Here is a 16783-nt window from a genome sequence, read left to right on the forward strand (position 1 = left end):
GTCCGCCCTAAACTAAAACTTAGCACCCAGGCAATCTTTATCTGTGCAATAAGAAGTTCTGTGACCTGTGCAAATTATCCCAACTGTGCAAATCCGAATCACTTATCCTTTATCTTACTTACTCTGAAATGGTTCCCCTCCCTATTATTCTGCATAATTCTGGTTTTGTTGGCAAAGGGGATGGGCAGGCACTAGAACCCCTATTTTGACCGAGGATATTTTATTCAGTATTATTCTGGCTTTTGAAAATTCACCAGGCATTGCTGCACATTTTCAAGCATGTCTTTACAGCCTCAAGAACTAGAAATTATTTTATTGTTTTTAAAGAAAGCTGGCATTCTTTACCTAGTACCACATTCTGCCGTTTTTCTGCAATCCCTTGGCACACAAATTAAACACACATTCAAGGGATCTCTTTACTGTTTGCTATGTCACTCTGATTCTTCCTAATCATGCCAGGAAGATTCTTCCATAATATTTTTAAGCAATGGAAGAGTGAATATGTAAAATGTTATTTCACAATGATGAGGGCTTTTCAGGAAACATCTCAGAAGTTGACTGCAAAAAGCATTTACAGACTTTTTGAATGAAATCCATGCAGATTTTACACTCGTGACATTCTGTTTTGTGTTTTGTGTTATTCCAAATGTACTTCTTCATGGAGCAAAAATGTGACATTGGAAGTGGCGCTCAGATTGATATCAGCCAGCTCTTTGTTCTCGTCTTCAGTTCTGAATTTGTTAGGAACAAATAGGCTTTTATACAAATACTATTTTCCTGAAAAAACATCTGGCCACTTTTAAAAGTCTACTATGATTTAATATATGTTCAGCTTTGTTAAATTAGTTCTGGGTAACATCTACCCGTTTCCCTTCTGAATCTGGAAGAATTCGCATATTTATACCGTACGCACCCCATCTTCCCAAATTCCTTGACCTCTTGATCCATTGGCAACTAAAAGCTTCTAATCTGATGGAATGACTTCTCCTCTGCCACAAACTTCCTGTTTCTGTGCTTTTCTTCACTCCTTTAAGTTGAGGTGTTTGGTCTGGCCAACCACCTACTTCAGGGCCAGCCCTAACATTAGGCAAAGAGCTGTCTAGGTCAGCAGATGGTGAGGGATATGAATTGATCAGGATACACAAGTAAATCTTAGTGGGTAATGCAGCCAAAAAAGAGGAGGAGAGAAAGCATGTATAAATCCATAGGATATACCAGGCATAGGCAAACTTCAGATGTTTTGGGACTACAACTCCCATCATCCCTGACCACTGGTCCTGTTAGCTAGGGATGATGGGAGTTGTAGTCCCAAAACACCTGGAGGGCCGAGTTTGCCTATGCCTGGGATATACCGTGCCTTCTAGCAAATATTCAGTTAGGGTCCTGCTTCGGTTCTTTGGGTTTGAGGAACTGATATGTTGAGTTGAGTCCTTTGGAAAGAAGAGACAGGTGAGCAGTAGTGTAGATTATGTTTGGCCTACCTACCGATCTGGAAGAAAAATCTTCCTTAAAGCCAATTCTGTGCTTAATCAGTAGTACTAGGAATATTGTCTGAGTTTGCGGTGCTGGTGGGCAGCATTTGCTGCTCCACTTCAGGTAGAGCTAAATAATGTTGGTCAGGCCCTGAGGATGGTCCCTCAGTGTAGCTGAGCTGGATAAGACCACCACATTTGGCCACTGACTGGTGAAAGCCACTGTGTGTCTACGACACCTTAATACAATTGTCCTGAGGTGAGGTAGCCTAGCGCACTGTGCACTATTATCAGTTTGTCCGAGGGAGTGCTGGGCACTCTTCCTTATTCTTGGTGTGCACAATTTGGGAAATGAGTAGTAATAAGGTGCTGGTTGGATTGGATTATCCGCAGCACCAGTGGCAGGTCCACATTGGCTATGACACATAATGAATTGAGCAGGTCTTACCTCCCTGGAGGTGGATTCTGCCACCAGTTCCTGGTATGTACCACTGACTCATTTATCAGCCCTGTCCCTTTGCACCCCTTAATTAACCCTGCGCAAGACATCCCCCCAAGCTAATTATCCACCTGCAGCCTTTCCTCCTAGGCATCTATTGCAGACCAATGATTCCATATGTGCTGGTCCATTGCTGAGTGACATCATGGTGACAGGTTCACCTGTCGGGATTTCTCCGTAGGCTGGGGACCCTCTTCTTGCTACTGCAGCAGCATATGAAGTCTGGGTATCCACCTGTGTGTGCAGCTCCTTTGTTGTTTAGTCATTTAGTCGTGTCCGACTCTTCGTGACCCCATGGACCAGAGCACGCCAGGCACTCCTGTCTTCCACTGCCTCCCGCAGTTTGGTCAAACTCATGCTGGTAGCTTCGAGAACACTATCCAACCATCTCGTCCTCTGTCGTCCCCTTCTCCTTGTGCCCTCCATCTTTCCCAACATCAGGGTCTTTTCCAGGGAGTCTTTTCTTCTCATGAGGGGGCCAAAGTATTGGAGCCTCAGCTTCAGGATCTGTCCTTCCAGTGAGCACTCAGGGCTGATTTCCTTAAGAATGGAGAGGTTTGATCTTCTTGCAGTCCATGGGACTCTCAAGAGTCTCCTCCAGCACCAGAATTCAAAAGCATCAATTCTTCAGCAATCAGCTCCTTTATGGGGGTGCATTAAGCATCCCATCTCCCCACATTCTGCCTCCCAAAGGTTTTTAGAAAGAAGACCCAGAGATGCAATATTGTCTCCCTGTACTGCTGTTGCTTAGCAACATTAGCCTGTTCCTATCTGCATAACCAAAGGCAACAACAGGCAGGTTCTGCAGATGCAAGTGATTAATCTAAAAACTGGGACTTTGGCAGGCCTCATGGTTATCTGGAAGCTCACAAAGAGCTTAACCAAAGCAATGCTTTTTCTTAATGCGCTAGCTTATTGTGCTGGACAGACAGACACAATGGATAAATGAAGTTCTCTTACATGGATCTGAATTGGAACAGTTCTGGACCATGCTTTGCAGTTCTTCAGGTGCCAGAGAAGATAATAACAGCATTTATGTAGCACTTAGTAGTTTTTACAGCAAACCATTAACATAGATATTATTATCCCTGGGTGTCTGAGGCCCAAATAGAAATTCAAGAATGTGAGTGACTGCAATTCACAACTGAGCCTTTTAAGTATTCTACTTGTTCCATAGGCCATGCTGTTTATATCTGATGCTTGCTGTTAAAACAGCACATGAAAATGTTTGCACATCTGTATTCATATGCCCCACACATAAAGTGATGGGCATAGAGGCATAGGGTTCAATGTTCCATTATTTCCTGCATCTCTCACTCACAACTGGACCCTGCAGCTCATGTCCTAGAATCATGGAATTGTAACGTTGGAAGGGACCCCAAGGGTCATCTAATCCACCTCCTGCAATGCAGGAATGTTGCAACCTGATTCTTTCTTCAGAAAATAGGGGATATGTAAGAATTGGCCCCTTGCTGCTAATATATCCCTTTAACCCAAACTAATCGGTCACTTCCACAAGATTGGCTGTGATGTTATTCTATACCAAAAAAGATTTTTTAATCAAAGCTCTCAATCAAGAAAACCTAAATTCAGAAATATGATGCAAATCAGGAAATTTTTCCTGTTTTGTAAATTTTGCCTGAAGCAGTCTGCTACTTATGGAGATACAGTATATAGGACATTGAAGTCCTGACTGTCAACTTGTTAAACTTATTCTGTTTCTCTCATTTCAAGAGACATTGCCCCCACAAAATTTCAAGCCTTGAAACAGTCCTGGTTTCAATGGTAACAAAAAGAGGCAATCTAATTCTGCGCATTTTCTGAATTGCAAAATGCTTATTTTTCATTTGTCCATGGATCAAGGGCTGCCAACCATTTTTGGGACCATGATCAAACTCACAAATCAGAGAAACTGCAGCACAACTTATTCTCTTGCCCACAACAGAATGCCTGTTTAATGTCTAATTTCAGTATGGGAAATGGGGGAGGGGACCCTGTGGGCATCGGATATGGCCACGGTGGGAAAATGTGTGCCCATGGGCACCATGTTGGTGACCTTTGCTATAGATTGCTTTAATTCTATTTGAAATCTATCTACATCCATGGTGGGGAACCAGACCTGGGAGCCAAATGCGGCCCTCTAGACATCTCTGTCTGGCCCTCACATCTGTCTTGGCCACCCTTCCCAATCCTCCATCTTCAAGTGCTCTTGCCTCTTGATTGACCAGATCAATATATAAGTGCATGTGGGTAGAAACCTCTAACTTTGGCAAGAGTTACACCTGTTACTCCACCCACTTCTGCCCCTGACTCCACACCCCTTTGCCACGTGGGCTGAACAAGGTTCCCTACTCTCGCTCCATATGGTAGAATAATTCTGTGTTTATTGCAATGCTTCATCTCTGCATGTTTTAATTATGGAACTGATTTGTGATTGATACAACCACAACATATCAGCACAGAGCAACAACAAAAGCATTCTTCCATTGGGAGGCATGTTTACTGCCATGCTTTGAAGGAACAATTGACAAGCAGATGTCTGATAATTCGCTGATCTGTATCCAAAAGCATGTTGGCCCTTGTCCAATCGATAGATAGCTCTTGCACAAAGCCAGCATCTCATTATCCAGATAACTGTGCTTGCTTATAAAGAGTAGCAAAAGCAGAGGAAATACAGAAACCACTGTAGATCATTACTCGCATTTGTTTAGGTCTTCTCTCACCCTTTGAAAGGACATTCAGTAATCCTGATTCATAAAAAAGGTTCTGCTGTACATTTATAGACAGCGCCTGGTTTAATAAAACCATATTTTTATGGGTTAGGGTTCATGGGAACTGTAGCTCAGTAACATCTGGGGTACCAGAGGTAAATAAAAAGCCAACCTTGTGTGGCCTAAAACACACACAGTACTCTTCTGCAGTTCACCTTGTGTGATCCAGAACACACCCAGAATAAAACACCTGACATTCCCCTGTAGGAAAACTTGATAAGCTTCCAAGGAACTCCTGGGCTGCCCAGAACGCAGCTATAAATCCATTATCTCACATACCGTCTGCCACATGCTACTCAAATGATAAAGCATGGAATGATAAGCGTGGAGTGGTTTATAAATTTCGTGTGTCATTTCAGATGGCTGGATTGCAGGTTGGGCGGAAGATTTATTCCATGAATGAGGATCTGGTGTTCCTGCGCCCATTTCAAGAGGTGGAGACCATCTTGAACCAGTCTTTCTGCTCTCGGAGACCTCTTCGGCTTCTTGTGGCCATCAAGGCAAAAGAGTAAGTCGCCAGAAAAATCCAGGTTGCTCTTGGAAGCTGATTCTGAGCAGTTAATATAATATATATTAATGCCTATCATAATGAAGTCAACGTAAACATTTTACATTTCTACACTCTAGTGCAGTCTTGAGAGCAAACGTACACATTAAACCATGTATTATAAAATCACAACTCATACCTTTCTTTTTATAGTTAATGTTCATTGTATGCCTCATGCGTCAGAGTTAATAACTTTAGCATACAAATGATACTGAATTAAGGATAGCATGAATTTAGCAGTCATGGAAAAACTCCCCAGCGTGACATCCCTGCTTCTGGGTGAAAGAGCTTTTAGAGCTGCTGGATTCCATTTTATTCTCATGTGACCTTATGATTCCCCCCCCCCCCCATCTGACTGCTGAGCTGTGTTTGTTTGCCTATAGTCACACAATTCCCCTTAGAATCCAAGCCCAATACATTACTTAATAAGCGATGAAGAATAACCACATGTCCACAGAATACCAGTGATGTAACTAAGCAGGACTGTTGTCATCCACATCCCTTTTATTTTTGACAGGATTATCAAAATCCCAGATTGCAGTGAAAAGCTGTGCTTCCAGATTCGGGGAGCAGCACCACCATACGTTCATGCTGTGGGGAGAGGTGAGAAAGGGGGATGTGAAATGAGCTCTGAACACAGAATAGGGGAGCTGTATACAGGTAGCTGAGCTGTATCCTGGAAAACAGGAGTAACCTATAGGATGAATCACGCCCTGTGTCTTAATTATAACACTAATTGCCTTTTAAAAATATTAACAAGGTGCATTAAAACAAGATGCTATGTAGTGGATTGTGCTAAATTCAACAGTTCACATCAGAGGTGGGGAACTGGACCTACCATATTTTTCGCGCTTTAAGACGCACCAGACCACAAGACACACCTAGTTTTTGGAGGAGGAAAACAAGACAAAAATATTCTGAATCTCAGAAGCCAGAACAGCAAGAGGGATCGCTGCACAGTGAAAGCAGCAATCCCTCTTGCTGTTCTGGCTTCTGTGATAGCTGCGCAGCCTGCATTCGCTCCATAAGGCGCACACACATTTCCCCTTACTTTTTAGGAGGGAAAAAGTGAGTCTTATAGAGCAAAAAGTACGGTAATTGATGGGCTGGATCTACATCTGGCCCACCCTCCGTGGGCCATGTGATGGGTGGGTGGGGCTGTCCACCTGTCAGTCACTTCAAAGGAAGAACTGGGAGTGAACTGTAGGTTTGCTTCCGATACTTTTTTTTCTTTATTTGTGGCCTTGGCTTTAGTTTAATCCAGAGCTGCAAAGAAAGAGTCAGCTGTGCAGCTGCAGCTTGAATTCAAGCTGCAAAGCTTCTTGCCGAAAATTGGACCTTGCATTCAACACCAAATCCAGCACCAACTGCAAGTCACATTTTGGGCAGGGATCAGCTCTACTTGGGAGCTCCTGAGTGGAACAAAATCCTACCAGGGCTTGTATTGGCACCAGAATGCAAGCCCCATTTTCTGGGTAAGCTCATGGCTGGGTGGAGGGCGACTGATGTCAACCTGGCTGAGGGCTTCATCAGATCTGGAGCTGCCCTTGTCAGGCACAGAGGCACCTAGAGGTCAGTCCCTACTATTCTGCAATCTCTGCAGCATCGATCCCTACTATTAGCAGGCAATATGCTGCCTCTTTATTAGTATGCCTGGTATAAATACTGGAAGCCTGGTCTTCTATGTCTGGATAACAGAGCAGGGCCTTTTCGTTGCTCTACTTCAGGCTCCTTATTCCAGAAAAAGTGGCTGACATTGGAAGGTCTAGATTTGGTTCCCGCTTGCCGCTCCCACCGGTCTTATGATGTGTAAAGCACTGTTGGTAGGAAAGGCAAGGTATAAACTTATTGAATGTAGACAATCTAAAACAAAAAGTAGTTCAGTGTGCAATCCGATGCATGGTCAGGTCACTCAGAATAAAGTCCCATTGAGTTTCAGATAAATGGGTATAGGATTGGCCTTCTAAACAGATTGTAGGATCATTTGTAAAAGAACTAACCTTTCTCCCTCCCTTTTGGGGGAAAGGTCTGTAGCTCAGGGGTAGAAAAGAGGGTCCCAGGTCCAATCCCGGACATATTTTGTTAGGGGTGGAAATGTTCCTTGCCTGAAACTCTGGAGAGGTCTGACTCGGTATAATACAACTTACACTAGAAGAACCTAAGAAGAGCCAATGGCCCATCTAGGGTTGCTTCAGAAAATCTGTCATATCTGCCACTCACTTGACCAGAAATAGCTTGTTTATTTTATTGCTTACTCTGTAGCTGTGCTTTTTAAACCCCTCTCCTGTCCAATTCTCTCTTAAGGATCGGTAGCAAGTGCTGTGGGCCTTCACCCAGGGCAGTGTGTCTTGAAAGTGAGCGGGAATAACGTGATGAATGAAAATTACACTGAGGTTCTGGAGCACTTTGCGGCATACAGGAACAGGCAGCAGGAATATCTGGTGAGAAACTGGTTAGGGAGGTAGTTGTTTTCTTATAATACTTCTCGAGGGTAAGAAAACACTGTATCATGCTGTTGTGGAACTGTTTTGCTGAATAAATGTGCTTTGAATTTACATCCGCTCATCAACAAGGGAGGGTGCTTAGCAGGGACATGAAAGCAGAACTTTGCAAATTTATGTTAGACTCAAATATTCCTGTTCAGGTGGCAAAAAGCTGCTTCTGTCTAGTTAGCAGGGACAACCCCAAGTACTAAATTAGATTTCGTTCTGAGACCTGAACTCTCCCCCTTATAAAATCTGTTGTCTTTTGTTGTATCCTAGTTTTAAAAACAGAGCTCTCTCCTCTAGATGCTAATATTCTTCTCACAAAATTCAGTGCACTTTATATTTCTTAGTAATTGACTCCACTCCCATCCCTCTTAAACCAAAAACTGTGCTGTGGCTCTAAATATGGGTAGACTAAATTTATCCAATAGGCTAGTGTTTCCCATATATTGGGGAATCCCAACAAAAAATGTCATATTTGGGCTTTTCTGGACAATCCCCTCAAGCCTATCTCTATTCACTGAGGACCAAAATAGATGATATCTGAAATACCTGTATGCATTTAATGCCACTGACTTTTCTTATTTGAAGAGAAGCCACAGGGGGAAGTGTTAAAGATTGGGACTGTGGTATGGGGTGGGGCATTTGTCTTGTGTGTGGTGGGGGTTTAACCCCTATTTTTCCATGCTACAGTCAAAATGAAAATACATTCCCCTCCCCGCCACAGCTGCTATTGCCCATATCAGTTTTCACTCTGGGGCAAACAGCAGCATTGGAGGGAGGCAGTTTTCAACAGGACCACAAGATGGAAAAAAAGCAGTCCGCGGACAGAAGACTGGAACTGATGAGTAGAGGGGAAATTCTTTGGAGCGATAGGGGATAATGCAATGCCTCTTTACTTGTTGCACTCTGGTTGACTCTGATCTAGAAGACAGGTCCTGATCCCTACTCAGGCACAGCTTTGCAGGACCACTCTAGTTCTCTGCTTCAGTTTCTCATCTGTAAAGACATAGTCCCACAGATTTACTGTAAAGATGACCAAGTTAAAACACTATACGGTGGTACCTCAGTTTACATATGCTTCAGGTTACAGACTCCGCTAACCCAGAAATAGTACCTCGGGTTAAGAACTTTGTTTCAGGATGAGAACAGAAATCGCATGACAGTGGCGTGGTGGCAGCAGGAGGCCCCATTAGCTAAAGTGGTGCTTCAGGTTAAGAACAGTTTCAGGTTAAGAACGGACCACCAGAACGAATTAAGTACTTAACCCGAGGTACCACTGTATTAGAAAGAAAGAAAATAAATGTATCCCAGCCTGCAGTAGTACCTTCTCAATGATGCTGCTGTTCTAACAACATCAGTGTGCAGCGTCATGCTGGAAGCAGCTACACACATCTGTTCCACCTTGCGTCCACAATGAAATGAAATGGACATGTGCAGCTGTTTTAAATATAACATAGTACATGCTTAATCTGTTACATCTGAAGCACGACGGTGAGTATTGCATGTTGTGCTTGCACAATGCAAGAAGTGGCTGGAAGAAGGACTGAAGAACAGAGAGATAATTTTCAGGTTGCCAAAACGTATTTTAAGAATCACTTTCCCCTACCCCACCCCATGTCAAATATGTTTACATAAATAGAGTGGGAGCTTTTACTTTATAACAGTAAAAGGAACTCACAGAAGAGGGAGGAGTCAGCAAAACAGCTATTCTCCTCCATCACAAGGCTCTCTCTACATCTGCTATATTAAAAAGGGATATCATGGTACTGTCAGGGTCAAACCAGACAATGCATTAAGCACCTCTATGCACTTAATGAGCCAGACTTGTTATTTGAATAGCAGCCATGGGTGGAGGGAGGGGCATTTAAATAGTTGCAGAGGGAAGGTGAGGTGGATCTGGACTGTGGAATGTTGGGAGTGGGGATTTAACCCTTTCTATCAGTCCAGGCCTCCTTTTTTGCTGCAAAGGTCATGTTAGAATCTCTACACAGTTTTGGCCCAGAGTATCTTAAGGGCTGCCTTTTCCCGTATGAATCTGCTCAGTTATTAAGATCATCATCTGAGGCTTTGCTTCACATCCTGCTTCAGTATGAGGCATGGTCGGTAGTCATGTGGGACCAGGCCTTATCAGCAGTACCACCCAGGTTGTGGAACTCCCTCCCCTTGGAGGTTCATGTGGTCCCCATATTGTAAGCCTTTCACAGAGCTGTGAAGACTGTTCCTTTTTGATCTTGAGTAATTCTGGCTCTATGTTGGTGGGGTTGTGGTTGCTCTGTTCAGATGTTCTCTCTAACTATATGGATTTCAGATATTTTAAATGAGATTTTCTCACATTTCCTGGTCCTGTTTATCATTCTCATCTGCCTGATGTTCATCATCACCCCCATTGGCCATCCATCATTGGCCATACCCATCTCATTATTGGCCATGCTTGTCCAGAACATCTGGAGCAGACCAGGTTGCTGATACCTGTAAATCCATCCAAAAGCCAATGTGCAGTGAAACTTGGGAGAATGTCTCTCTGACATCCCTTCTTTCTTTGGAAGGGTTTTTATCAATGGGTGTACCGAACGCATGAAGACGCTGAAGAGGACAGAGCTCGGCAGTCAGCTTCCAACTCATACCTGAATGGAAGTCATTCTGAATCTTGTAAAGGAGATCTCTTTACAATCGAGGAAAATGATCCCCTTAGTGACAGCCAGCAAGACGAAGGTAAGACATTCCCTGCCAGTGAGGGAAATGATCTAGGAAGTGATCCGTAGCTGTCCTCTGATGGGGTTGGAGTGGAGGGGGGATAGCTTGGTGATGCAAAAGGCCTCCTGGCCCCCCTTCTTAGAAATGATCTCAAATAGTAGGTCTATAAAAGACTTTCCTGAGACCTTGAAAAGCCACTGCCATCTGAAGTACTGGGCTAGATAGACTAATGACCTGGTTCATTATAATGCAGTTTTATATTTTTGTATGATGCATCAGTAGAATGGGAGCTAGATGTGCCTTTCTGCTAAGGCAAGGTGACAGAGACAATAATTTATACCTGAATCACTGTGGATGTTTAATTTGGAACAGGGGTTCTTTTCTTGCCTTCAGCAGACAGTCTCAAGGGTTGCCATTCAACCCTTGCCTATTACAGGGACTGGAGACTGGGCATTTCCCTGGACTGTGCCAGTTTCCTGCTATGTGCTATACAAGTGTGAGTCAGTGGGTGAGGAATCTGGTAGATCACTCAAGATGCCGCAAGCAAAAGCCTATGTTTTTTCATTCCTGCATCTCCTCCTTTGTGGTCTCTCACACTGGTTTCATATATACAAACTTTATCTCCAAAACAGTACATCTGTTTTTATTGACCTCTTTAGCTGTGCACTAGAAAAAAATCACTGAGCCCCTGGATGCAGTGTTATAGGGAAATTGACTTGGCAGCTGCAATGTCAAGCCACAAACCCAACATAATTGCACAGTGCCTTTGCTTGTGGTTGACATCTATCACACTGGGCAATGTTTTTATTTTATATTTTACTGAATTACTTGTATCCCTTGTGCCACGTAGGATGCCAGCTCAGTCTTTCTCTCAACTTGTTACCCCAAATTGGATGTGACTGACTTCTAGCTAAACTGTGGGATTCTTAATGAGAATGTTATTGAGAAAAGGGGATTGTGGGATTCTATTTACTGACAGTGCTATATTTGGCTGAAGCTACAACACAGGGACTGACCAAGATGGCAAGAGATGAGAGTATTAAGACATCTGAGTCCCATTTGATATTTTGCCTATGTAGCTTCTCTTTGAAAGGAAGTATGCTTAACTTAGCCGAACTTTCCCCACTAGGTTATTGTGAAGATAAAACTGAGTATAGCGTTGAGACCTTGAGTTTCTTCAAGCAGGAGTGGGATGCAAATATAAATAAAATTAATACCTTAATAGGATGTTGCATAGCACCATATTTCAGCAAAATAATGAATGAAATTAAAACGTGCTTTAAAATTGAGATTGAGTGTTTGCTCAACAGGATCCCAAGAGGTCTGAGAACCAGCCCCACCAGTTGTGTCTAGTACTTCCTGGCAGTGTCGCCCCCTCTCCCAAGACATTACAAGACCTTTAAAATTGCTTTTGATGGCTTATAATTGGCAGAAGCATCGCTGCCAGAATTTCAAGTAATTTTGTTGACTGAGCAGGAGCGAGGAGGGCTTTTAAAGTTCATCAGTGATAATCACGTTTTTAAAAGCTTTTGAATATTCATATTTGCATTGTGTGCGCTTGGCTGACTCGCAGTGCGATGGCATGTGCTTTGACTGAATGATCGACAGTGTAATCCTAATAGTGCCTGTTCAGAAATGAGCCCCATGGAGTTCAGTGGTACTCGCTCTCAAATAAGTATTCATATATCAGGGATAGCATTGTAGTCCCTGCCAAATGCTTTAAACATCCACCTCCCATACATCCCAGGTTTCATGAGGCCAGAGATTATGGGAGTTGTACTTCATATACATACACATGCCTTTACTGTGGCCTTTGACACCTGAGATGTGTAGTTTCATGACCTACCCTCTTCCTGTGACTGTAATTTGTTGTAGAGTTGGAAGGGACCCTGAGGGTCAAGTCCTCCTTTGTGCTAAGTGGACACACCCATGAGATGGAGTGGTTTTTGTTTTTATTTTTAATGAACTCAGTAAGATCACAGTGTTCATAAATGCCAAGAGGGCCTTTTAATTATGGCATGTTCTCACTCCTCCTGTGCATAATGGCTTTTTGTGCTGCTTCAGGGATCCTGAGAATTTTTTTTATATGCTACAGCTTGTGCTCTTGTGGTGTAGCCAGTGTGGTGTAGTGGTTAAGAGCGGTAGTCTCGAAATCTGGGGAACTGGGTTCGCGTCTCTGCTCCTCCACATGCAGCTGCTGGGTGACCTTGGGCCAGTCACACTTCTCTGAAGTCTCTCAGCCCCACTCACCTCACAGAGTGTTTGTTGTGGGGGAGGAAGGGAAAGGAGAATGTTAGCTGCTTTGAGACTCCTTCGGGTAGTGATAAAGTGGGATATCAAATCCAAACTCCTCTTCTTCTTCTTCTCCATCTCTGTGCTCTTCTAATGACTGAACTTTGGTTTGCAGAACTGGCCCTTCAAACTTTTGACACCCCGTTAATCATCAGAGAAGACACTCCTCTTATTAGCCTAACGGTGGACAATGTTCACCTGGAACATGGCGTCGTGTATGAATACGTCAGCACTGCTGGGATCAGGAGCTTTGTCCTGGAGAAGATCATTGAGCCCAAGGGGTCCTTCAGCCTCACAGCAAAGGTTTATACCATTCGGTGTTATTCTTTAATGCATCAACCAGGCATCCTCTTTTCCCTGTTCCTGAAGCTCAGTAGAGTTACAAATGTATATAGAAATGTGTTAAAATATATTGAAGTCTATTAAAATCCAGTTGCAATGAAAAAGGACCCTCTGCTGATGGGAGACAACCTAATGGGAGATGGTGTACAATGAGTTAAAGTAAATATTTAAACTTACCTTTCCTTAGAAACCAGAAACATTTCTTCTAGGTGTAATTGCGAATGAATTGCCCAAGAACACAACCTATTCTTATATGCAACAACCAGCAGCAAGGATAGTATATGCAAGAAATTGGAAATTAAGAGAAATCTCAGGGAAAGAACAACGGATATGCAAACTAATTGAATATGCCTAGCTTGCCAGTATGACATCTGAAATGAGAAACCAAGTTGACAAATTGACAATGAGTGAGTGGGAGTACCTAGGGGGATATTTATTGGACCTTAAATATTACTTCCAGGTTAGGGGGTGCTTTGTGACCAACAGCTGACATTATAAAAGATAAGAGAGTGTGGAAAACTGGGTGAAGAACTAGTGTATATGCAGCCAAGTAATATGTATAAAGAACTGTCATGAAATGCTGGGTGGAAAGTCAAATAGATTTATTGTATATAGTATGGAAAAGAAGATGTAACAATAAAACTAAAGAAACTCAGAAAATAGTCAGATGGCTGCAGAGATGTTGAGACTAACTTACTGCAGATTGCAGCTGGCAAAGGTCCCCCCCCCACAGTGGGGAGGGAGGGGGGACACACCAGAGAAAAACCTGTCATCCAACACCTCATTACTACATTATGGTTAGTCAACCCCCACCTCTTCCAAAACATTCTTAGAAATCTGTCTACTTTCCACAGAAACAGCAGGATTTCCCTCTCACTTTTTGTGGAATGAGGGTTCCACAAAAACAAAGAACAAAATTTGAGTCACCACTTGCATTACAATTTACCTTTCTAAAGTGTTCCCTCGAAATATGCCAGGAAGTGTGTCTACCTGCCCAGTTGTCATTTTTGCCTTTGGAATTGTGCGATCCTGGCTGATGTATTTCCTTTTTTTTTATATATATAAATATTTATTGAGGTTTTTTAATAAGAAAATACAGTAATAATGAACATTATTGCTTTGTTTTAACAAAGTTTCATAATATTCTTGAGCTTCCTCACGCCTCCCGCTCCCATTTGCATTTTTAATAATTTTTGTCAAGCAAATTATCATCTTATTTCCAAATCTATGATCACATGCTTAAATATCAATTCTTAATCTATTTTAATGATGGCCAATTATTTATAACCAAGCATCCTTCTTAACATTCCACTAAATCACAATATTTCTGCAGGTAGGTATTTCCAACCTTTCATCTGCTTAGAGGTTTGTGGTCTGGTGTTCCAACCAAACAAGGTAATTGTTTTCTAATGCTTTAGATTTTGGAGGCCTTTGCTACAGATGACAGCTTCTTTGTGAGGAACTGCAGAAGGCTTATGTCCCTCAGCAATGCTGTGGTCACCATGCCGCAATTTGAGTGCCGGCAGATTTGCGACACAAAGTTGGAGAGCATCAGCAGAAGGGTTGCCAGCTATCAAGAGGTGAGATCATTGTGCATAACGACATCATGACACTGCAGCATAAATGGCCTCGGTCCATTTATGAAGGAGCGTCTCCACCCCCATCGTTCTGCCCGAAAACTGAGGTCCAGTGCTGAGGGCTTTCTGGCGGTTCCCTTGCTGCGAGAAGCCAAGTTACAGGGAACCGGGCAGAGGGCCTTCTCAGTAGTGGCACCAGCCCTGTGGAACGCCTTCCCACCAAATGTCAAAGAGAAAAACAACTCCCAGACTTTTAGAAAACATCTGAAGGCAGCCCTGTTTAGGGAAGCTTTTAGTGTTTAATAGACTATTGTATTTTAATATTTTGTTGGAAGCCGCCCTGAGTGGTTGGGGAAACCCAGCCAGATGGGCAGGGTATAAATAATAAAATTATTATTATTATTATTATTATTATTATTATTATTATTATTATTATTATTATTCCTTTAGATTTCAAATCCCCTTTTAAGGAGGTTGGCTGGGTGTAGGTGCGCATTTCGTCATGTGTTTTAAACTTTTAGATGGCTTTCTGGTTTTATTGAGATTGCAGACTAATGTCACTGTCTGATTGTGAAACACTTGCACCATATTCAGTTAAGGGCCTTCTTCACACAGAAGCAGGCTTTCCAATCTGACAGTTCGGACTGGATGCACACAGCTCATTTTACAAAGCCAAGATATGATGCCTGCAGATCAGACAGGAAGCAGGAGTAAGGGGATCCTATCTACCCTCCTCATCAAATAGCTGATTAGTATGATTCTAGTTTAAAAAATAAATAAATGAGTAGCACATATCCAGAACCCACAGCTTCATGCACAGTCTTTTGGATCAGAGCCCCAGCTTACATTATGGGATTTAAGCATTCACTTGCTATCATGGATAGCATTTCTACATCATTTCTGGTCTCTCCTGGATTCTGTGAACATCTTGAAGCATACAATACATAGATTTATGTAGTTATTAAGGAAATACATTTTCTGTGAATTGTTGGAAAGAGGGCCACCGAGGCAAATTTTTTTTCTTTTGGGGGTGGAGGTGCTGGTGGAAATAAGAAAAAAAAGGAGCAGCTGTATTAGGTAGTTTGATTTATTTATAAGTGCATAAACTCAGGGGCAAGTAGTTTGTGGATTAGTGTGCTAGTACAATTGAAACAATTCTTTCTTTCCCTAGTTCGCAGATGAGTTGAAAACCAGGGTGAGCCCATCCTTTAAAAGAGCCACAACGGAACTTCACCCTCTGAGCAGCATGGATTTCTGCCCCACCAACTGCCACATTAACCTCATGGAAGTGTCATATCCCAAAAACACTACCTCGGTGGCTAGGTCGTTCAGCATTCGCATCGGACGGAAGCCTTCTATTATCGGCCTAGATCCAGAACAAGGTGCTCACTATCTCTTAAGAGCTTTGCATACCCATTGGAGCAACACCCAGCTGTTGTTCAAGACCAAATTCAAGAAGAATGCTTCTACTAAGATGCCTGGTCCCCTTTGAAGTTTTTATGAGAACATCTGACTCTGTCATAGGACACAGCGTAATAGTGGGAATAGGGTGGGTGGGTGGGGATGAGCATAACTATCATGCTGCACATGACAGCCAAGCAGCCTTAAGCAAATCCCCCCCCCCCTTTTTCTGTATAGAAGGGGTGGTTTATTGACTGGGAAAGAAACCTGAAAGACTTAACAAGAGATCCATCACCACGCAAATATGTTATGGCTGCAAGGCTTGGCAGCTGTAAGTAGGCAATTGAACAAGAATGGTCTTCCACTGGTGTCTGTGCTAAAACAATATGTTGTTTTGAGGCAATTTATGATAATACAAGGAGCAACTGAGATACTGGCAACAGGGAAAGGAAGGCCAAAGGTCTAGGACTAGCTCATGGTTGCTGTTCTTGCCCCAGTATTTACAGAATTTGACAGGCTTGAGTGCAGCTATTGGCCTGCTGATAATTCCAGATAAGTAAATAAATTTCATAAGCATAGTTCTAACCTTTAGGTAAATTTTAAAGGATTGCTCTACGATGACTACAAAGGGTCTTCTGGGGCAGGGAAATTCTTCGTAATTCCTTATTTCTTCCCATCTGTCACTTATATCTTCCCCCT

General features: G+C 42.8%; 1 protein-coding gene across 1 annotated transcript in view; it reads left to right on the top strand.

The window, feature by feature from the left end:
* Positions 1–16783, top strand: part of PREX1 (phosphatidylinositol-3,4,5-trisphosphate dependent Rac exchange factor 1) — a 213386-nt gene that overhangs the window by 171065 nt on the left and 25538 nt on the right. Inside the window, exons 18-24 of the mRNA XM_081916608.1 lie at positions 5102–5250; positions 5807–5892; positions 7594–7730; positions 10325–10490; positions 12880–13067; positions 14525–14686; positions 15855–16065. Of these exons, the coding sequence (XP_081772734.1) occupies positions 5102–5250; positions 5807–5892; positions 7594–7730; positions 10325–10490; positions 12880–13067; positions 14525–14686; positions 15855–16065 (1099 nt within the window). The remainder of the gene's footprint in view (positions 1–5101; positions 5251–5806; positions 5893–7593; positions 7731–10324; positions 10491–12879; positions 13068–14524; positions 14687–15854; positions 16066–16783) is intronic.

Source organism: Podarcis melisellensis (assembly GCF_964234715.1).
Source record: "Podarcis melisellensis genome assembly, chromosome: 6".
Classification (NCBI taxonomy): Eukaryota; Metazoa; Chordata; class Lepidosauria; order Squamata; family Lacertidae; genus Podarcis; species Podarcis melisellensis.